Below are 25,000 nucleotides of genomic sequence, written 5' to 3'. Positions count from 1 at the left end.
TATTATTTCCTTTTTTTTCTCTCTCTTTTTTTCTTTTTATTTTCTTTTCTCTTCTTCTTCTTCTTCCTTCACCTTCTCGAATTCTCTCTTCTCTCGTCTCGCGACGTGCGGTAATAGTGATTCGCCAAGAAGTTTCTTTCAGAAGAATGACTTCTCTAGTTCAAGCCGCGTCAGCTGCCGTAACAGCCACTCTACACTCATACTATTATTATATTTTCTTCGTATTCGTATTCGTACCAAGTATTCGTATATTCTTATTCTTTTGCCTCTCTTACTTCTCTCGACGGACTTTTACGCATACGGCTTATATGATTTACCGAGCAACGAAGACTTCTTATTCTAGCACAAACGACCCGTACAAAGCCGAATAGACGACGAACTTGAAATTTCCTAGGAGAAGAACGAAAGGCGTGGGCGATACTCCGAGCCATCCAAAGAGTGCCCACTTCCTACCACGATGACTATTGAAAAGTCTTTCTCTTCGACGTTGTCTCGCGAACTGAATTACCACTCGTGTTTGTCGTCCGAAGTAGGTACTACTGCGAAAAAATTTACTGCATTAACAGATCACAGAGAGACAGTCAGAGAGAGAGAGAGAGAGAGAGAGAGAGAGAGAGAGAGAGAGAGAGTTTTTATCAGACGAAATCTATTTCAATATTATCTTCTTCTTCTTTTTATTCTTCGTATTTCTTCTTTTTCTTCTTGATTCCTTTTTAAATATTACGACATTATTGAAAAATTTTTTAATCGTTTTTATTATGATATTTGAACTTCGTTGATTTCAACTTCTTTTTTGTTTTTCTTTTTTTCTCTATTTTTTTTTTTTTGTTCTTTTGTATATGTTAACTTGATTAGCTTGAATTGATTAACTTGAATAAGCGCGGGGGTTGTAAGTATTGTTGCATACCTTTTTATATTTGCATTATCGTATAATAATATCTTTCGGAGCATATATTGCACGTTAAATCAAGATATACGTATATATATATATATATATATTTAATACAACTATATATGATTTATCATACAACACTTATCAATTAATTATAAAAAATATAATTATAATATACAATAACAAATAAGATTTATCGATCAATTCGATATTAAAAAGAAAAAAATATATAAAAATGAAGGCGGACTCGTTGGTATTATAAAAAAAAAAAAAAGGGAAAAAAGAGGAAGAAGAGAAAAAAGAAAAAACAAAAACAAAAACAAAAAAGAACAGATCAGAATCTAATGGAAATTTAGATATGGCATTTGATTTTTATGTATCTTAGATTAGATGAGGTGCTAAAGGAAGAAAAAGAGATACATAGAGAAACGAACAGAGAGAAAAAGAGAGAGAGAGAGAGAGAGAGAGAGAGAGACAGAGAGAGTATTTCGTTACTAAGGGACGTCGTTAACGAGCGATGACTTTCGCGCGGCACGAGGGCGTGATTGTAACGAACGGGTATGCAAATTGTCGGCGTATTCGCTTGTCACTCGATCTTTCGCCGTAGAAGTCCAAACGAGTCACTCCCGTCTCTTCGTTACACCGAGAGTCTCTTAACTCGTCCGAACCTCGAACCGTTCCATGCCGGGAACTTTGAAGTTTCGTGACCGGACCGGACTGGACCAGATTGTATTCGACTCCGACTCGACTCGACTCGACTCAACTGGACCTGACTGGGCCGATCTCTTTTTTTTTCTTTTTTTTTTTTTTTTCGTTTCTTATCCTCCCACGTTCCTTCCTTCACCCCCTCTCTTCCTCCATCCTTCCTTCCTTCCTTCAATTATTCTCTTTTATTTTTATTACTTTTATTTTGTTGCTTAAGAGAGATCTTATTTTGTATCCTTCCATTCTCCACCCTCTTTGACCGACCCCGACCGTCCCTTCCCCTCCCCTCCCCTACCCTCCCCACCCTTATTCTCATGCAACTATTCCCCATTTAAAAAGGAGAACCCACGAATTCGCGATGCTTTATCATTGAAATATCAGCTGTAATCTCCGACACGTGCAAATGTATGTATGCATGTATGTATGTACTTCGTTATACGGAGACAAATTTTGATATCATATTTCCACATCGCATTTTACGTAAACGACGTAAAAGAATTATGGATTATGATCTCGTTCTGGAGTTCTGAAAATTTTCCCAAAAAAGGAGTATGGACGTTAATTAAAATATATTTTCTTTCGGAGACGTGTTATCTCGAGTTGAAATAGAAAGATCAGAGAAAGTGAGAGAGAGAGAGAGAGAGAGAGAGAGAGAGAGAGAGAGAGACGATACACAAATATAAATAAATTAATAAATAAACGAAGAAAAAAATTAGACAATTAAAAGAAAAAAGGCATATTATATATAATATGAATAATTATTCGAATAATAATGAATTAATTATAATGGAAAAGGGAAATTGAAAAAAAAAAAGAAAATGAACAATATTAAATATCATCGAGAAGTAAAAGTTTTTTTACAAAGCTATATAATAAATAAAAATCATATATATATATGTATCATTGACAATAATGAATAATAATGGAGTAATCGTGAACGAAAAAAAAAAAACCAAAAAAAAGAAAAAACAAAACAAGAAATTACGAATTACGAAATAATAATATCATCGAGAAGAAAGTTCTTCTCTATAAAATTGTACAACAACAAAAGAATATAAATAACAATGATGTAATAATAATAATAATAATAATAATAAAAAAGAGAGAGAGAGAGAAAAACAAGAAAAAAAAAAAAAAAGAAAAAGTTAAGAAAAAAGAAAAACAAAGAAAGATTCAGTAAAGAGCGACAAAGGAAGAAACAGTAAGGAGAGAAAAAAGAGAAAGGAGAACAAAAAGAAAAAGAAAAACAAACGAAAAAAAAAAAACGAAGGATGGAAAAAGAAAGCAGTAAAAGGGAATGACTGATTGGACCGACGTCACGATAAAGACTGTAAAACGATGAGGAAGAGGAGAAAGAGGAAGAGGTAGAGAAGAAGGAGAAGGAAATGCGAGGAATAAAAATGACACAGGATAGGAAGGAGGAAGAGAAGGAAGAAGAAGAGTAAGAGGAAGAGCAGGAGGAAGAGAAGAATGAGAAGGACAGAATAAGGGATTGGGAGGGGAGTGGGGTGATAGTGGGGTGATGGTGAGGAGTAGTACTCGTTCGGCAGGGCTTTTAGCTCAGAGTCTTTTAAGTCCAAGATCGAGCGACCGCAGATACCGCGGACCGTTGCGGACTGTTACGGGCACACGGTGCCGGTGGTGACGGCAATTGGCGAGAGCGGCTCTTGCTATTCCAAAGGTTCCTTGACTTTTGTGTCTGGAACGGCGACTCCGTTCGCTCTCCGGTGTCTGTATTTACAGAGACCAAGAGAGACAGAGATAGAGAAAGAGATAGAAAGAGAGAGGCAAGTGACCTGCCTGCCTCCTCTCGCTAGGACACTGAATGAACGGAGTAACGAACTCGTCAATGGGTATACGACTGCTAATGAAACAGGACAACGACACAGTTCGATATACCTAGTTACATACTACAGTTTTACAGTTTTTTCCCTTCCTAGAAAAAAGGTTTTTTTTTCTGTTTATATTTTTCCTCCTGCCCCTCCCTCCCCACTCCCTTTTTTTTCTCTCTACGAACGACGGCCGCTTGCTTCCAATGCCAACTAGAATTTTTCACATTTTCTCGCGAATTTTTTCTTTAAACAAAGGAGCGTCCGAAGCTCGCTAATCGGGTTAAATCTCGCTAAACATCATTCCACAATTTGTAATGGTCTTTTAATATTATCTAGTTATTCGTTATGAGTTATCGTTATTTTACAATTGTATTATCGATCATTTTGAATTTCGAAGATCCGTAAGATAAACGTTTTAATGTCGTTCGATCGATCAATCATTCCCAATGACTAGCGGATTATTCGTAATTGTTAAAATTATCTTTCGATGACGTTTAGCTTACTTTCTTCTTCTATTTATTTATTTATTTATTTATTGACAAACGATTCATGTCCTTCATTTTTTTCTGCTTTTTCTCTCTTGCATGCTATTCTTTTCCTCCTTTGACTGTCCTGTTTAAAGGAAATGGTTTAATTTTTCATTCTTTTTGCAATCGATAAGTTTCAAGAATATCTCGAGCAAATTAATGATTTTACAGAATTTAATAATTTTGTATATCGATCGATAATATTATTAGAAAAATGTCATCGATAAATACGAATGAATTATTTATTTACAATATATATATATATATTTATTTATATAACAATTTCTTTTTCCTTATTTAACAATTGTTTGATGATTATTTTAATTCTTCGATTACGATTATAATCGGCAACATTATTAATCTTGAGACGCTTTAAATGGTCCGTATAATTTGTATTGCATCAAAAAAAAAAAAAAAAAAAAAAAAAAAAAAAAAAAAAAAAAAAAAAAAAAAAGAAAAAAGGAAAAGAAAAAAAAAGGAGACAAACAAACAAACAAACGAATGAACGAAAAACAGCAGAGGCAAAAAAATGAAAGAGAATAAAAGAGAAAGGAAAAGGAAAAGAAACAAAGAACGCATAAACAAATACAATGGAAATATTTAGAACTGAATTATCTGAGATTATCTTTCAATGGCTTTCGGCGATTTATCGAGATCACCTCTCGATCAAGTGCATAATCGGACATTACATGCTCGCCCGTTCATCGTCCTGCCGTCACGATCGAGCAACCTGCGGGGCGGTTTGCTCTTGGCGTTCGTCGCCACGCGATCGGACATGACTTCGCGTTGGTTGTCGCGTTTCATTAGCACGTGCCACTCATTGACTTCTCTCTCTCTCTCTCTCTCTCTCTATCTCTCTCTATCTCTATCTCTCTGTGTCTCTCTGTCTCTTTCTCTTTCACATATAAACTTACTTACTAACGTACACCAACATACTTACTCGTTCTCGAGCCTTTCCCTAACATCAACCTACTCCTTTTCGCGTGAGTCCCAGGTCTACTTCCACATAGGACATATCCCTGGTAACATGACATAAAACCGCAACCCACGCCTGAATGAACTTAACTCACAAAACATCCACGAAAGTCTATGGCGATGGTAAATGGTGGTGGGGAGTAAGGTGTTTTGATGGAGCCACTGGATGGGAAATGTGGAGTGGGAGGGTTGTGGGTGGGGTGGGACGATCCAATGGAATCAGTTATATTCGCTTATTACGGCGGCATCTCGGCGTTTCTTTTATAAAAAGCAAAATAAATCTGATATCTTACAAAGTCGACGGTAATATTTTTCTCTCATCTTTATTTCCTTCTTTCTTTCTTTTTTTTTTTTCTTTCTTTTTTTTCTTACATTTCTCGAAATAGAGAGAGAGAGAGAGAGAGAGAGAGAGAGAAAGAGAGAGAGAAAGAGAGAGAGAGAAACATCGAATCTTATTCGATTTTCTTTGAACGGGGTTTTTTCTTTTCTTTTTTTTTTCTGTTCCCTTTTTATTACTCCAATTGCTATTGCAATTTATTTTTCTTTTCGTTTCTTTTCTTTTTCTATTTTTTTTTCTCTTTTTTCTTTTGTCATCTGTCTTCGACATCTCGCATATTACACGTTTTAAATAAATATTTGTTTTAATGATCGATTCGATTGATTGCATAATGAATTGATTTTATAACTATTAAAGGAAAAAAAAAAGAAAATAAAAGAAAAAAAGAAGAAAGAAAGAAAGAAAAATAACAAGTACACGATCGATGAATCTACGTAAAAATATCGGATTAATTTAATGATATGTCATGTGATTTGTAATAAGAATAAGTTCAATTTTATTGTAATGAATTCTTCATTTATATGTTTCGTGTATGATAAATCAAATTTCTTTTTTACGAAGGGGAAAAAAAAAGATGTTTGGTAGAAATATAGAACGATCTGTTTTCTGTAGGTTGAAACCATTAAGGCATATAACAACTTCTTCATTTAGCGCGCTTGCGCGCGCGCGCACGTATGTGCACGATTATATTCCCTACCGTGAAATTTCATCCAGAGGTAAACGACCCTCTTGAGTAAGCTTCGTGAGTGTTTCTTCTCTTATGACTTGGTATACAAGTCTCACGAGATTATTTATTATTTATTCTCGCTCGCACTTCGGTGAGAACGAGTACTCACAGTTTCGTTAAGCGTTGAACACACACAAACGCACACACACACACACGTACATACAATGATTTCTAAAAGAATAAAAAGTATTAAAATTGTTTTTTATAGTAGATAGAATTTTTCTAAATGTTTTAAAGATGATGATATATTAAATTGTAAAAAATATGCAAATAATTGTTACAATTTTTGTTATATTAAATTCATTGTGTATATAGAGATACGTATATAATCCTATTTACTATTATATATTTTATTATTATTTTTATATATATATATATATATTTAAAAAAACATTTATATAAATGATAATTAAACATTTTTCCAAACACTGAACATTATTAATAATATCATGCAAAGTATTAAAATCTAAAATAAGAATTTCATGCAAAACGTTGGTACGATAGAGAAAGAAAAAAAGAAAGGAAGAAAAAAAAAGAAAAAAAAAAAGAAAAAAATTATCAATGAACGAAATTATCAATCTCCGTCCGTCATTTCCTTCCCTTCCATTGTATTTTAAGCGTGCATTGTCTTTTCGAAAGGTGGAATCGTTCATGATAGGATCGATCATCGAACCAAGACGTTGGTAAACGCTTCTGGTAGTGACTACCAGATGCACCTGGTGGTAGAGTACCCCCTCCCATCCTCCCCCGTCCCTTTACCCTCCACCCCCGATCGAATTAAAACGTTTTGATATATGTACATATACCACGGCCGATCATCCCTAGGCAGCTTGATTGAACGTTTGTTTCATAGCCTTACTATACTTATTGTTAGTAACTCATTGATCCTCCCTACAGCGGCCCTCCTCAATCATATCTACTTAAGCGAGAATCAAGCGGCTTCTACAATAGAGGCTATTCACCTCTATATTCTCTCATCTATATACATTAACCAAAGAGAGGGAGAGAGATAGAGATAGAGAGATAAAGAGAGATAGAGAGAGAGAGATGTTGCAAGGTTAGAAGAAAAAAAAGTTCTTTGTAAAAGATCTACGATCGATTGTATTTAATTTCAAACGTTCGCATCAATATTTACTCTTTTTTAATTAATTTAATATCTACACAATCTCCCTTCCCCTCCCCTCCCCTCCCCTCCACTCTCTCTCTCTCTCTCTCTCTGTTCTCGTCTCTTCAACCCCACGTTTCCTTCTCATCTGTCCCATCTGTATCTACAAATATCTTAACATCTTCATGAATCAATCTTAATCCTCGATAACGATTCTATCATACTCTATATTATATCATAATCTATTGATCTTGAATTTCCTTTCGAATGTTAATTCTAATATATTGTTTTCTTTTTCATTGGCAATGCAAAAAAAAAAAGGAAAAAAATTGTTATGATCGATTACATCGCATATCGAATATTTATTACTTTCTAATATTTTTTAATTTTTACGATCGTATGAACGTAAACACGTTCAATCCTCAGAATATTTAAAAACAACCATCAGACCGGTTTATCTGGACTTATTTATATAAAAATTTTATGTATATATAAAAGTAATGAAAAAGACGTTTAACTGGATTACATATATATAAATATTTTCAAAGTCTATAGCTGAACACTGTAGTATTCTGTTTTATATATATACATGTATATATGTGTGTGTATATATAAATATAAAAAAAAAAAATATTGCTCCTTAACATCGTCATTGTAATCGTTTTTTCTTTATAATTAAGAAGTTTAATTAAATTATACATATAATTTAAACATTGTTTAAATATAAAGTAACAAATTATTTCAAACAAAATCTATTCCTTTCTAATTGATCAATCTTACTTTCATCCCCGTTTCAATGTTCTAAAAACAATAAATCGTAATCGTTTATAACGATTTATTGTTCTTTAATTTTTCTACGATCGAATTAGAAGCTAAAAAGTTCATTGGAAATTTTCAATATCGATTACAATATTAACCTACCAAATCGATAATCCCCTTATCAAATATCTCATATCTCAATATTGTTCTAATAACGTAGTACAACCATAAACGTTGATACCGACTGTACCTCTCTATCGTACTTTACCATATAATGTACTTATTGATTTTTAATTTCTTCACAATTGAATTAGAACCGAAGACAATTGGATTAATCCAGACCCTTAATTCTCCTGTCTTTCTCAATCGAATTAGATGGGTCTTTCACATCGTTGCGTCTCGTCCTCCAAATGGCCTTACACTTATTCGACCAGTTAGAAATATTTAATAGAACGACAAATAGAATTATCCTGCAATTTGAATTTCGAGTTCGAGGGGATAAGGAAAGGAAAAAAAAAAAAAGGAAAGAAAAAAAACATAGAGATCAAAACGATGAGAGAAAAAAGTTCATTCATTCGGCCGTCGTACGGTGATCGATTAAAGAAAAGAAAAGAGAAAAACATTTTGTAAATGCATTCCGAAATTTCAAAGCTCTTCGATCGAATAAATCGTACCCACTTACTTATTCGAGATCTTAATTGTTTCCGGGTGCAGCCAATAGTTTTTATAAGTTTCAATTGATTCTAATCGATCCTTTTCAAAGCCAATGACATTGACGATATATTGATTCGATCATTGACAAATTTAATGGATTTCTTAATAATACAAGAACAATTTCTTTTTTTTCTTCTTTCCTTTTTTTTTTTTTTTTTTTTTTGATTTCTAGAGAAAGCGCTCCAAAAAGTTCCTAGTCTCGTACTATTGTACAATTGAATAGAAAAAAAAAAGAAAGAAAAACAGAAAAAAAAAGAAAACCAAACAAATAAAATGTCGAGCTAAAAAGTCTCGAAGAAACAAAAAAAAAAAAAAAATAATAATAATCCATTGTTATAATCGCTTAGGAACTTTTTGATCTTTCAAATAAACACAATTTTTTTATTAATTAATTTCAAAGATTTAATTATATTTGACACCCTTTATATCTCATTGTTGGGTCTTCGACTTATCGATACATTCAATTGCTGTTACTATCGCAAGCATAGTTTAGTATTCATATGAAACGATGGACAAGCATCCAAAGGTCGCATCCATAAGATGGAAGGTGACAGGGACGAAGGAATAGAAACGTTTGGAGTTGCAAACGACGTGTCGTAAACTAAGAAAATCCAATCAACCTTCTCGGTTAAGAGTTAATCGAAGAAGGTATATATATATATATATATATATATATATATATATATATATATATATATATATATATATATGTACGTGATAGCTTTCACGTTTGAGCCACTTCCTCTTCGTTTATCGAAGTATTCGATAATGTTAATATTATCAAATAAATATTTGAATTGTTATTTTATCGTTTCAAACGAAAAAGAAAAAAGAAAGAAAGAACAAAAAAGAAAAAGAAAAAAGAAAAAATGAAAGAAAGAAAATATCATCGATCATCGTTTGGAACAGAACGGATTCAATAAATTTTCCATTGATTTTTTACATTATATTAACAAAACAATGAAGTTTTGTAGAAGAATCAGAGTGAATGTGTGTGTATGTGTGAGTGTATTAACAGCTGCATCAATTGCAACGCATGGAATAGCGTGTGATTGCGTGTCGGTGACCTCGATCGTCTCTCCCCATGCATATCTCTCTCTCTCTCTCTCTCTCTCTCTTTCACTCATCCGTTTAAATCATCATGTCAATGATCCTATGACGATGCCAGATGAGGAAGACACATTATTATATCGATACTATGCTTACCCATGCCTGCTGTGCAAATTTCCGGACTACGGACTATGTCCTAACTTTTTTTATTTAATTGAATATATAATTTCTCATTTAAAATGTCTAATCTTTTAAATATTATCAATTTTTTTTTCTTTCTTTCTTTCTTTCTTTTTTCTTTCTTTCTTCCTTTCGTTTTTCTTCTTTCAAATATCACTCTTGTATCATACGTGTGTAAACCGACGTAATGCAAGTTATATTCATAAGTATATTTTATACATGTCTACTGTGTAAATTTCCGTATTACGGGCTTATGTGCTTACCTTTTTTTTTTTTTTTTTTTTTTTTTATTTGTATATAAACAATTTTCATTTAATAAAACGTCTAATCTTTTAAATATTATTATTTCTTTTTCTGGTCCTTTTTTTCTTTTTTTTTTTTTCTTCAAATATCATTCTTATGATTTATTCATGTTTACAATGGAAATATAATTGACTAAGTCGTAAAAATTTTTGTAGAATTAATTGCAAATATACTTTCCTATTAAACATTTCTATTTCTATAAAATATTATTAACATTTACAAATATTTATTATCATTATTATTTATTATTATTTATTATATTGTAGTTGCATTATATAGATAATCAAATGTTGTCGATATAATATAAATTATATTCATAACATTACGTATACATAATTGCTGTACAAATTTTTCGATTACTCGTATCTAACTTTGATTAATTCCAAATATCCTTATATATTTATATAATTTTTATCTCTCTCTCTCTCTTAAATGTTATTAATTTTCTAAAATATAATTCTTTTATTCATATATACATAAATAATCAGCGTGTACGACGAATTAATGTTAAACATAAAACAAACTTGAAACCCTTATAATGAATTATATTCGTTCTTGTTAAGCTGATAATTCTAAAGAACAGACAAAGAGAAAGAGAGAAAGAGAGAGAGAGAGAGAGAGAGAGAGAGAGAGAGAAAATAAATGATTGTGCAATTTCAGTATCTCCTTCTTTCTCATTCGTACGTCGAGATGATCGACGAGTTCCAAGAATGCCACGAACGTCGCGATAAATCAATGATAATTGCATTTCTTTTGCACTCTCGATGGTTGGCTTTGTTTTCGCGCCCCAACCGACGACTACTTTCCTCTCAGGTCTATTAGTAGTCAGTGGATGCACCCGTCCGACCATTGTCTCTCTAGCAGTCCGGTAACTGGTAATTACCACACGTCATTAACGCCCTTCCCTTAATGACTCGCGGCATTGAAATTTTCCCGTGAATTTCCACGCATTTAACTATCACCTCTCGATTGATTTATTATGCGTTTAATATATTTCTATTTATTTACTTTCTTCTCCTTTTTTTTCTGCTTTTTTTCTTTTCTGCTTCTTTTTTTTATCCTTTGTTTTTCTTTTTCCCCGTTTCTTTTTCATATTATTTCATTGACTCTTACGTAAAAATTTTTTTCTCTTTTTTTTTTCTTTTTTTTATCCCTTTACAGATTTTATCCGAAAGTTCCCGTTTGATTTTTAATATGAAAAATGACTTCGTTCGAAAACAATCGTACGAAACTTTTTAATAATATAATACATAAATTATAATAATAATATAAGCATTCCTAATACTTTTATTGTTAAAAAAAAAAAAAAGGAAGAAAATATATATATATATATATGTACTATTTTATTAAATTATAAAGAAATGTCTAAATACTAATATGTTTTAACGATGTTTGGGTATGATTGATTAACAAAATAGAATTTATTTTCTAGATTTTAAAGATAAACATTTTATTGGCATTCTTTTTAATTTTAATTGATATATACGTACGTCACGAGGGACGATGGAAAGTAATCGCGACTCTGTATCGCAAAGAATCGATTTACCTGGAAGAACGGAGACGCGATAAACTTATCCTAACGCGAGAACCTGCAATTAGCCTCCATAGTAAAATGTCTTCTAATCGGTTAATAACGCCCATGAGCAAATAGCAAACACTAATTGGCTGAACGGAATATTGCCGCGAATGAAGTAGAGAGTTTACCGACTGATTTGATATTAGTGCTTCCTTATAAATGGCGCCTGAATTTTTAACATATTATTACTGTCCGTCGTTAAACATATCTTTTACTTTTTTTCTTTTTCTCTTCTCTCTTTTCTTTTTTTTTTTTTTTTTTTTTTTTTTTGTTATTATTACTTTTCTTTATTCTCTTTTTATATATGTATATATATATAAAAGAAAAAAAAAGAACACGAAGAAAGACTCTCATTTCCAATTAACGTACGATAAAACGTTTGAAATATTTATTTACATTAAAATTCGGATATTATACGATAAACATGTCCAAATGAATTAGAAATTAATGGTAATTTCGTAAAACGTCCATAATAACCTATCGAGTAATGATTATATTTTCACGTTAACACGTTTCATCCGTCACTAACGCGATTGATATATCAACGTGATATATGTTAATTTGCGAACTATCTAACATTTACAATATTATTACGTGGAAGTAATTATAAACGACATTTATTAATCTATCGTGGACATGATCATCTAATAAATAGTCTATAAAACTTGAAAACTATCGATTGCTGTGTAGTGTACGTGTATATACATAAAAAAAAAAGAAAAAAAAAAAAAAAAAGAAAAAAATTGTAATTATTCGATGCTTTATAAAAAGCTGAAGAAAAGGAGAGAAAAAAAAGAGGGAAAGAACGAACGAAGCCACACGTGATAAAATCGTGAGAAAATGAAAGAAAAGGAAGAAGAAGAAGAAAAAAAAATAAACAACAACAACAATAATATAAATAATAATAATAATAATAATAATAATAGGAATAAAAATCGCATGCAAAAAAGAAAACCTAAATAAACAAACAAACAAACAAATAAATAAATAAATAAAACCAAAAAATGAGATAAATGACGAATAACTATGAAAGATTTAATAAATCATCATTGTTCTATGACGAATAAATTAATTAAAAGACATTACCAATTAAGTTGATAAAACGTCGAACGTTTCATTTGAAAGTGCAATTGGCTATTTCGTACAAAGAAAGAGCCGCGTTTAAAAGGCATTTAAGAAAGAAAGAGAGAGAGAGAGAGAGAGAGAAAGAGAGAAAGAGAGAGATAGAGAAAGATAAAAAGAGATATCAGAGAGGCGGCAAAAGACGATGCGACGCCGACGCGGCAAACGCGGACGCGGACGCGACACCAAGTTCACGATGCAAACGTCTCAAGATGAGTGGCGGCGAGTATGCAGGCGCATGCATATCCGTCTTTCGAGTCTACCACGTATGCATATATCTATGTATGTATATATGTATGTATGTATGTATGTATGTCTTCTTCTTTCGCGTTCGTCTCGGTTTAAAATACAACGAAGAAGGAAAGTCAAAGTGTCTGCTATACACAGAAGAAGAAGAAGAAGAAAAAGAATAAAGAGAGAGAAAGAGAGAGAGAGAGAGAAAGCGAGAGCGAAGGTTAATCCTGCGAATCCACGTAAGTTTACTCAAGTGCAACGTACTCGTAACTTCTCTCGACTACCCGTCTAAACGAGTATAACAACGTAAATACTTAGATATACGTCACGTAAACGAAATGAGAGAACTTAATAGACTTCAACGAGGGAAGGATTTTTTTTTTCCTTTTTATTTTTTTTTTATTTTTTTTTTTTTATTTTTTTTTATTCTTTTTTTTCTTCTTTTTTCTTTTTCTTTCATTTCTGTCTTTTTTTTTTCCCCACCTGTTAAGATCCATGGAAAGTTTTCAAATTGGAAAACATCGCGTCCTGTCATTTGCATAGATAGAGATTATGATAATATGTATGTATGTATATCCATGTGCATATGTATATGTGTAAAGGTGGAGCCAATGAAATTAATGTTCCATACGTAATTATTCTCTTGATTGACCGTTCTATGAGTAGAGAGAGAGAGAGAGAGAGAGAGAGAGAGATGAGGAGGAGGGGTGGTGGGTTGTAGACGCGGAGGCGAGTGGTTCAGTGAAACGTACCGACTTTTACTATTAAATATGATTTGGCTACTGCCAATCTCTATATTCGCTTTAAGGGCGAGGTCATTCTGTGAAAGAGAGAGAGAGAGAGAGAGAGAGAGAGAGAGAGAGAGAGAGAGAGAGAGAGAGAGAGAATGACTATACACGGTCAGCTGATTTCTGTTTCGTGCTACGAGAAAATCTTTCCTACGTGAGTTCGATATCGTAGTGTACGTATCTTGAAATTCACAAGATTTAAATTTACAAGTTTGATTGTTAATTATTATTATTAAAATGATTTTATTTTGAATATTTGATCTCATTTAATTCGAGCACTTGAAATATATCCGTCTTTTATTTTTTTATTTTCTTCTTTTTTTATGATACAAATATATATATAATTTAATTATTAATTACATTACAATCACTTTACTTACGATTAAATTTGACTTTTTTCATTCTGTTTTTCTTCTTTTTTTTCCCTTTTTTTCTTTTTTTTTTGTTTTCATTTCCCATCGAAACTTCAGACTCTTTGATGTATTCCATGATATCATGAAAGACAATAAAGTTGATATCATAGAACAATTTTCTAGTAGTATTATACAATAAAATATTACAATAGTAATCGATATCCCGATAGAGATGATTTAATGAATCCTTTTTATCAAGGATATGTATTGCTCATACCATTCTCATAGTATCCTCATGGTATCCTCATGGTATCCTGTATGTAGTAGACTCATATTACCGAATAATGGGTCCCACATTGTTGTGAGGATGAATTCAAACGTGAGGGTGGTCCTCACGTGTTTGCAAAGTATGCGGGAAAGTAACGAGATCCCTTTTGGTTTCTGTTTCAGGAACGAAAAAACGAGTCGACGAAGTCACTTCACCCAGAACGATTCATGATATACCGGAACACGTTTTGACATGTGGTCTTACATTGCCCGGTAAGTTTCTCCTTGTCAATCAGAATATTTAGTAAAAAAAAAAAAAACATATATATATATATATGTATTATTATTAATATGATAATTATTTATTTTTTTCTTATCTGAAATCAATCCATTTAATATCGAATTAAATCCATTGAAGTTGGTCCATTTGAATTAAAAAAAAATAATAATAAACACATATAAACACGTACGTAAATAGATAGATCACAGTTATTAAAATTTTTACTAGAAAATCTAAAAGTCTATAAGGTGGTACGTATATGAATATTTGAAATATAGTAATACTCACCACTTTTCGTAACTTTGTGAGTATAAGGAACCCCTTACCTCTTTTTCTCGTGAATCCTGTTTAAAAAAAACGATGCGACGACGATAGGAAATTCCACGAAGTTCGTGTCACTTGGTATTACTACCTCGGTGAGAACGGAAACATACAAAAAAACACACACTTACACACACATACATATAAACATACATACGCGCCCGCACGGCAAAGGGACACCGCTAAGCATTTAAATCCATGAAAGGGAGAAGGAAGGAGAAGCCGTTCGTCTTCGTTCAACGCGATCTCCGCTTTATTACGATTTACAATACGTCGCTCCACATAAATCCGCATGAGAAATGTCTACGTAAAGAAATATATACCTACATTTATATATATATATAAAATATATATATATATATATATATATATATATGTGTGTGTTATATGTGTTATGTATTTTATCTATGTGTTGTATCTATACATATATATATATATATATATATATATATATATATATATATATACATATATAGAGAGAAGAACATTTAGCATTTTGCTTTCGTTGCGAGAAGAGATAAGACTCGCGTTGACTACGGAGGAGTATGCGGAAGCCAAGAAGGCACACCCACCACCATCACGTGGGCCTTTTAAGTTCGGTTCACACGCCCCCGCATCCTTCCCGAGTTGCATCTATTTACGTACTTTGAATCTTCCCGGACCTCTCTCTCTCTCTCTCTCTCTCTCTTTACCTCCTCTTCTATTCCTCATCCTTATCCTTCTTCTCATCCTTTCCTTTCTTCTCTTCCGTTCACCGCCTCCTTCTTCTCTTTTCTTCTTTACTCTTCTTAGTTCTCTCTCTCTCTCTCTCTCTCTCTTCTCTATACGCTCGGATTCAAGGATACCTTACGTCTAACTGTAACTCCGAGCTTCGCAAGGCTGCCGTTTTGTCAACGAACGGTATACGATTAATAAAAAATGAATAATGGAATGCTGGAATTATATGGAATGCCGATGTTATAGTCAATCCGCTGAAATAATCTTAACTGTGGTATAAATATTAAAGAAAGAGTATTTTGGATTCCATTGGAATGACATAGATACGTACGTACGTATTTACGTATATACATTTTATTTATCGTTAAGATTTAAATAAAAAAAAGCAAAAAAAAAAAAAAACAACCAACATTATTACAACGAGCAAAGTTCGTTGGTGATTGTTTAAAAAATGTTAAATAAAAATGTTAGAATGAAGTGACATGAAATCTATGAAAATATTCGCGAAATGAATTTTCTTTTTCTTTTTTTTTTATTCTTTTTTTTTTTTGTCATCGTCGACATCTATAACATCGATTTTTATTTCAATAATATCTAAATATTCATATTGATCTGATAATTTTTTAAATTTATTTAATTGTCCATGCGTATTAATAATTTTCTCGATTAAGAATAGATATATTTTACAAACGTAAGTGTGTAACGAGCATGATGCTTTATCTCTTCTAAGTTATATTAGACGATCTATTAGGGCATTAAACGCATGGCCTTATTAAGACAATGTCCTTTGTTGGGAAAGACGTTAATTAAATTTGAAGGACATACATACCATCCTTTCGCACAACTTTGGAACGACGCGTTCCTCCTGCATTCTTCCATTTACGTAGCCACCAACGAGAATACCGCGATAAGAGGGAGGAAGGGAGGAAGGGAGGGGTAAAGGGGAAAGAGGGACGAGTGCTGTTACTGCTGCTGCTGCTGTATACGCTTTTCTATTCTCCTTTTTCTTCTTTCTTTTTTTTCTTCTCTCTCTTTTTCTTTTTCTTTTTTTTTTTTTTTTTTTTTTATTCTTCGTCCCCTCGATGTAGATTCTCTCCTTCTTCCTTTCTCTCTTCGTTTCTTCGAGGATCAGCTGATTATATTCACGAACACGCTTGTGATACATGTGTGTGTGTACATACATATATATATATATATATATATATATATATATACAGTAAGGATATCTCCATGTAGATAACTGTAATCCCATAGTTGGCAATGTTGCGAGCGTGTAGCCGATTAGGCTCTAGCTTAAGCACTTCTTAAAAGCAGGAAGGAAGAACTCGAGTAGCCGAGAGTAAGTCAAAGAGAGAGAGAAAGAGAGAGAGAGAGAGAGAGAGAGGAATAAATCAGAAAAGATAAACTTCGATCGTTAGGACGAAACTTAAGGAACGTAAGACGTCCATTTTCTGTGTAATCCGGTGTTGAATACATACGTTGGAAACGTTAATCTTCTCTTGATTCGTTCCTAGACTCTTTTGTTGAGAGCTACCGTTGGCCTTCTGAAGATACTTTTGCAATATGGCACTTATCGTTTGCATCACGTTTGATATCACGTTTGTTATTTGTTTTTATTTATATCATATTTTGCGTTTAATTGGTAAGCTGAGACGGGGGTGCAAGAGAAGGAGAAATCGTAGACGAATAAATGGAAAGAGGGTGATTGGGTTAATGACGATCGAAAAAAAAAAAGAAAAAGAAAAAGAAAAAGCAGATAATAATTTTCAATAGAAAAAGTATCGTGAGATTTACAATCTCGTTCGTATGGATTTATATGGATACGAGAAATGTAGATCTATTTTGAAAGGAAGAAATTTTTTAATAACGATAGATCTTTATAAAACGAATACCTTTCATTGGGATGGAATTTGTTTGTTTGTTTTTTTTTCAATTGGGCATTACGCTCTTTAATATCGCAAAATATTTCTATTTTTAATGAAATCATTAAATAAGATTTTTAATGAATATTTTTAATTGAAATAATTCAAATATTTCATTGGTAACTGCGGTATTGACGTTAACAGATACATTAAATCGTATAACAATTTTTTGAAATAAAAGTGGATTTAAAAAAGTGGATCTAAACAAGCGATCTAAATAGTTCTTTCTTTCTTCCCTGTTTTTTTCTTTTTTTTTTTTTTCCTTCTTTCCATTTTTTATGTTTACTTTCTCTTCTAATTTGGTTTTTTTTCTTTTTTTTTTTTGTTAGAATAAACTCAGAGCATATTCCATTTAACGATATGTTATTTAATTGCCTATTAATAAATGTCAACTCCTTAAATGGATTTTCAAAGAGCAATTTTTTTTCTTCTTTCTTTTTTCAAAATTCCATTCTTTTCATTTCTTTTTCAATGTCCGTTCGTTTGTTCGTTCGTTCGTTCGTTCGTTCGTTCGTTCGTTCGTTCGTTTTCTCCCATCGTGCTTGTCTTTACCAGACTCGTAGGACAAGTACGAAACACGTGACTTTAGTACTCAATAGGAAGACCGCTTGTATTACACGAATACTAAACACGTTCGCTTATTGTAACGCGAAACGTTCCATCGGCAGAACGCGTTGTCCGCCACATTGCTCTCTCTTTCTCTCTCTCTCTTCCTCTTTCTCTCTTTTTCTCTTTTTCTCTTTTTCTTTCATTTTCTCTCTCTCTCTCTCTCTCTCTCTCTCTCTCATGCAATTGCCTTTGTCGTTTATTCTTCCTTCCTCTGGCATACCAGCTGGCCGGATCTTCGAGTATCTAACTGTAATCCCGTAGTTGGCGAAGCTGTAGCTTTGTCATCGATTAGTTGCTCCGAAACGAATCGTTGTTGCAGTTCGAGAGATAGAGAGAGAGAAAGAGAGAGAGAGAAATATGTAAAGAAAAAAAAAAAAAAAAAAGAAAAAACAAAACAAAGGACAAAAAAATTGAAATCAAAAAAAAAGATGAAAATGTCGAAGAGTCAATAATTTATTATCGCAATATTTTGGACAGTTCGATTTTACTTGAGTTTACTCTGGAATATATTTTTTCTTTCTTCCTATTTTTCTTTCAATACTGATTAAATATTTTATTAGATATTATTATTTTGTTCGATTAGTTTATTTGAAAAATATCGTTGAGAATAATAAAAGAAAAAGAAAAAAAGAGGAAAGAAAAAAATGGAAAGGGAAAAGCTTAACGAATGTTGTTCAATGATATTGAAAAATAATTTTTTATTATTAATCAGAATTTTATTATTAATAGAATGTTTGTAAGATCTCATCATATATCATAATAATATTATGGTATTTATTAAAAAGAACTAGATAAAATTTCATTTCTATTAGACATATTAATAATGAATCCTTGAATTTTCTATTTATATTTATATGATGATATTGTTGAACATTAGGAAAATAGTTGATAAATAAAATAATAATAAACAGGAAAATGTATATATAATCAATTATATATATGCTCGATTACATTCGTTCGATTTCCTACTCGAAATCTATACGATTTCGTCTTATTATGGGATAGACAGCGTGGAAATTGTATCGACATGGGGTATTTTAACGAGTAGAAAATTAGTTTTATGCCGGCGGATAGGTATCGAGACGGTTGGATCAATTAGAGGTAGGTACGTAAATCATTGAACGTCGTTGCATCGAGAGAAATCTCGAGAGACTTCGAACGATTAGCTCGCTCGTCTCTTTTTCCCTCTCTTTATCTCTCTCTCTCTCTCTCTCTCTCTCTCTCCCTCTCTTTCTTTTCTATATGTTCGATTGATTTATTTATTAATTTTAAACGTATCACTTTTGTTTGCGTGCTCTTATTCGATATAAAAGAGAAAGGTGAGAGGCAATTAAAAATATAAAATATAACGAGAAGTAATAAAAACATTCTGGGACGTTTTTGGGACGTACGTATTTACGCGTGTGTGAAAATAAAAAAAAAAAAAAAAAAAAAAAAAAACTAGGAAGAAAGAAAGAAAAAATGTAAAGCTCCAAGTGATAGTCCTATGGTAGCCTATAACACTAAAAAAAAACCTATGGTCTTTTTTATTTTATTTTATTTTATTTTATTTTATTTTGTTATCGTTTCTTTCAAGCGTTCTTATTTTAATTCTTTATTTATTATAGTTATTATTATTATTATTTAATATATATAATAATAATAATTATTATTATTATATCTCATTATCATTCTTATGTTTTTGTAATTTATTATTTGTTTTTTTTTTTTTTCATATATACATATTATCATTAAACCACACTCATCAATTTTTCATATTTAATATTTCACTATTATTACTCCTCTTAGTTTTTATTTTATTTTTTTTTATTTTTCTAAGTCTAACATTTCTGCAAAAAGAAATAACGTACATCGACAATATATTTTTAATTCGATCGAATTATCCGTTATTACAAGTTAATAAAATTAATTGATATATCAAGAATCGATTAAATGTTATATTTATTACTTAAGTTAAATGAAAAATGGTAGATGGTTGGAGATCAAGGAATACATGAGACTTGCCCCTTTTTCCGGTCGATATCGTAGAACTTAGTAGTCTCTAATACACAGATCAAAACGTCTAGTTTCGTCGTGGTTAAGCACGAGAGCGTAACTTAGCCTAAGGAGTTCTCGTTCGTGAAAGCGGTCGGTCGTAGTCTTTACGACCGTTCGCCCGACGATAAAGTCGTTCGCAATGCCGCTGCCGCCGCCACCATACCGTCACCATAGAGAGACCATGGCGAAACTAATCCTCGGCGTGAAACTTATCTGCGTTTTCTGTAGCACATAACGCTTTAGTTAGAACCTTCTTGGGATCTCGGGTACTGCGCCATGCCTTCTTTCGATATCGAATACGGGATATGGCCCGTGGTGTCAGTTATAGTAAGATAGATTGATAGGAACTAGCTGCTTTCTCTAAACGAGCGTTGAAAACGTTCGTTGAAAAAAGATCACGGGTTATATTGAAAAAGAAAAGGAGAAAAAAGGAAAAAAAAAAAGAGAAAAAAAAGAAAAGGAAAGAAAGAAAAGAATTATCGCTTATGCTTATCGCTTTAAAACATTTCATCGTATTTTATGGTGTATTTTTTATTCAATTGAAATTTCTTTTTTTTGTTTTGTTTGTTTGTTTGTTTGTTTGTTTTTTTTTTTTTTTTTTTTTTATATATATATGAACGTATGTCTTTTCTTTCGTTTATTTCTTCTTTGGAATTTTTTTTTCTTTTTTTTTTTTTTTTTTTTTTTTTTTTTTTTTTTTTTCCTCTTTTATGTACCCATTTTTAATAATTACGCTCGATAAATTGCTCTTCGAACGATCGGACGTATATATGCGTTATGAAATTTTCGTGAAAGTGAATCTACGATGGTAAAAGAAGGGAATTTTTTTCTTCTCTTTTTTTTTTTTTAAATCATTCTCTGACACTTCAAAGTTAAGTGTAAATGTGTTATAGCAAGATAGATTGATAGGAACTTGTTGCTTTCTCTAAACGACGTTGGAAACGTTATGTAGAAAAATTAATTAAAAATTTTTTATTTAACGAGCAGTTGTTCCGGCTTGGTTTTGTGGAGAAAGGTGTTTATTTTTTTTTCATATCCAAATATACATGACAATCTACGTGTTTTTTTTTTTTCCTTTCTTCGTATCTTATTATATATTTATATCGTGAAGATGTAAAATGTTCTCTTAATTTGGTTTTTTTCTTTTTTTTCGAATTGATACTTTTTAAAAATTCGTACGCATTTTTAATAATTACGCTCGATAAATTTCTCTTTGAACGATGGAACGTATATCCATGTTATGAAATTTTCGAAAAAGCGAATCCATGGAGGTAGGAAAAGAATTGGTTTTTTTATTTTTATTTATTTATTTATTTTTTTTTTCTTTTTTTTTTTTAATTTTTCTCTGATGCTTTGAAATTAAATGTTATTTTTATTAGCCGATTTTTTGCACAATTCTATTTTCCTCATTCCCTTAAAAATTAAATTGATGAATTTTTCGAGAGAATCGAGATATTACAGATTCATTGCCTGTGGGCAAAGTGTACTCTTTGATTTAAAAAAAAATCGATCGATATTGATCAATTAGTTCTTGTGATATTTGTAAAATGCGTTTAAAAATCTGAGTGAAAAACCTTAAAAAAAAAAAAAAAAAAAAAAAAAAAGAAGAAGAAGAAGAAGAAACATAAAAAAGGTAAAAAAATTAGAAACCATCCCTTGAATTAATATTCGAGATTTGATATTGAGCAAAATTATAGATCGTTTTTTATAAGATAATTCTATTATTAGACGTTCAATAATTTTCGAAGAATTAATTAATTAAATAAAAATTAATTCCCAAGTAATTAAATACGTGATATTTCTCATAATTATTTACAATTTACACAAAGAATATTTAACTTATCTCTCATTCTCGATAATTCAAATGTAACAATACTCGATATGTAGAAAATTATAAGGCTGAGTTCTAGCACGTACGTAGGATATGCGGGTACTTAAATCGAGTACCATCATTTCCGGCAGTGGTTTGGTTAAATTGCTTGAGTTCGTTTGAGTTGATAGTGAATCGATTGGATCATCGATCTTTCGGTTTCTCATTCCTTTCGATCGCATCTCGAACCGATCTCGTTATAACGGAAGGGATATTAACGAGTACATACTACCGATGTATCAATGAGTATTTACCGACTTTAGTTACTGATATGTATTTACTAGTATATTACAAAAGTGGTAACGCCTCTTCTATCGACGTACTCGGAAGACATCGTTCGTGCCGACACGTCGTCGTCGTCGTCGTCGTCGTCGTCGCTGGGACCCCTATTGGTCCCAATGTGTGGGTGGAATGGACCAAAGTCCCACGTTTACTTGGAAAAAGCGAACGTACGAGTGAACGTGCGAGAGCGAGCGCACACACGTTTCGCGATAATTTATCACGCGTTGAAAACGGCGAAAATTTACGTTCCACCTTATTCCTTCCTTCTTCGTGCCTTTCGAAACGAGACGAGCTTAGATAACGCGACTTATGATAATGGCCGTATTTATGCAAAATAAACTCGTCGACCTCGTTCCTCTTAATGATCGTTACGTCGGGAGTCATTTGTCCTGTGTTTATTAACCTAATTAATTCGGCACTTAGGTAAATATTTTCTCGACAAAATTGTATTCTATTATGTATTTATTTATTTATTTATTTATTTATCTTTTTTTTTTTTTTTAGTTATAAATAAATCTAACGAAATCGCAATTATTTATATAATCTAAAACCGATGAATCATCGCCGTGATGCATACGTGACATTTAATGTGTCATAATTTATATATAGTAGGCTAAGTGCATTAACGAGCGTGTTAAATATGAATTCTCCATCTCAAATCATACTAATTCAATTTCAAGACGCTTCGTGATAATACGATTTAACGAACGTGACACATTTTTTAAATATTCATTGCATTTTTATAATTATATGCATATATATATATATATATACGTGTCTTAGATTTCAAATATTTTTGAATATATCTACTTTGATATAAAAAAAAGAAAAAAAAAAAAAGAAAGAAAGAAAGAACAAGAAAAGTAAAATTCAATAAAATTAAAACGTAGAAAAATAAAAAGAATCGTACAATTGCATCGTTATCAATTTTTCTTTTTTATTTACATATTTCTGCTTGTTAACTATTTTATATATGTATATATATTTATTGACTAACTATTAAATATCGTTTATATAATCAGAAAGAAAAGAAAAATAACTATATTTAAATGATCGATAAGCATTCAGCAATTCTCTTTGCGAAACATTTCGAATCTTATCTGCTTCTACATCTTTCTCTCTCTCTCTCTCTCTCTCTAACTCTCTTAAGTATCCATCAATAATACATAATCGATGTATTTTAGCGGCGAGTTCAAACGTATCCCGTAATTTATCGTCCGTGGAAATGCATAGAGATTTTCAATTAAACGACGATAATTTAAGTTTAACGTTCCCTCTCGATTTTCCATTTATTCCTTGCAATATTCCATTTGCAACAATCTATTTAACATTGTCAATATAAAATTATAGCATCATTGTAAAATTATATACTTTTGTGATATTGCTATATATTCATACGTTTGGATATACTATTTATATGCTCTAATCGATTAATTTCGACGAATCTTCGATTATCATTTCGACATTTGACAAATGTCGAATTAAATAAATTCCAGCAAGTTTACTTATCATTTACTCAAATTACATTCGAGCAACAGGTTTAAATTTCATTAATTCAAATCCGGAAGCTTTTGTTGAACTTAAAGCGTTTTTCTTTTTCTTTTTTTTTTTTTATACTCGACGAAATGAATTTCCTTACATCATCGCAGGTATAAAAAATAATTGATCGTTCCGCTCGATAATTATATTTCGAAAAAGAAAAAAAAAAAAAAAAGAAAAAATCGTACAGTTAGCTCGTTAGTTGGACTTAATGTTAAATAATATTTCACAGATAAATCACATATGTACTTTAAATATCTCCTCTCGTTAATTTTGACAAAACTTTGATTTATCCGGACGTTTACAAATCGATTTATACTCCGACAAGTTTGTCGATCATTTAACAAATTAACTTTCGAACAACAGGTTCCAATTTGTTAACTCTAATACGGAAGCTTTGTTAACTCGAAGCATTTTTTACATTCTAATTTTTTTATTTTTCTTTTTATATGCATATATACACAGACAAAATGAATTTTCTTTCATCGTTAGATATGGAAAATAATTGACCACTTCGATAGATAATTATTTTAAAAAGGATCGCATGCGCGAGCTCGTTCAATGGCCTAATGTTCTGTAATAACACATACAAATAAATTACAACACCGTTATCACATGCACCTTCGCCTTGTAATTACAGAATTACGAAATTGTTAGTTTCGTTGTATGGAACGTGCATACTGCAAAATACTTAATGGTGTGTAAATCTGAAATAAGAAGAAGAAGAGGAAGAAGAGGAAAAGAGAAAAAATGAAAAGAAAAGAACAGTGAAGAAAAGATAAGAAAAGAGGAAAAAAGGTATTGTAAGTTCCGTTACATTCGACATGCGATAAACTTTACGGACCTTCAACAACGATTACTACGTTGATTTTACACGCGCATATCGTATTACACGCTAAACGTTTTATCCGCACACGTTATTATTTCGATTTCGTGATAATTCCTTGTCTTTCTAATTCACTGAGATAAGATCCTAG

General features: G+C 31.6%; 1 protein-coding gene across 2 annotated transcripts in view; it reads left to right on the top strand.

Annotated features, from left to right (window-relative positions):
• LOC124956711 overlaps positions 1-25,000 on the top strand; it is a 338,980-nt gene that overhangs the window by 179,772 nt on the left and 134,208 nt on the right. For both annotated transcript variants that reach the window (XM_047512882.1, XM_047512883.1), the window contains exon 6: positions 14,630-14,719. In XM_047512882.1, coding sequence (XP_047368838.1) covers positions 14,630-14,719 — 90 coding nt within the window. The remainder of the gene's footprint in view (positions 1-14,629; positions 14,720-25,000) is intronic.

This window comes from Vespa velutina, chromosome 23 (assembly GCF_912470025.1).
Source record: "Vespa velutina chromosome 23, iVesVel2.1, whole genome shotgun sequence".
In the NCBI taxonomy this organism is placed as follows: domain Eukaryota; kingdom Metazoa; phylum Arthropoda; class Insecta; order Hymenoptera; family Vespidae; genus Vespa; species Vespa velutina.
Note: the sequence above shows the minus strand (reverse complement) of the source record. Positions and strands in the feature narration are given on the sequence as shown.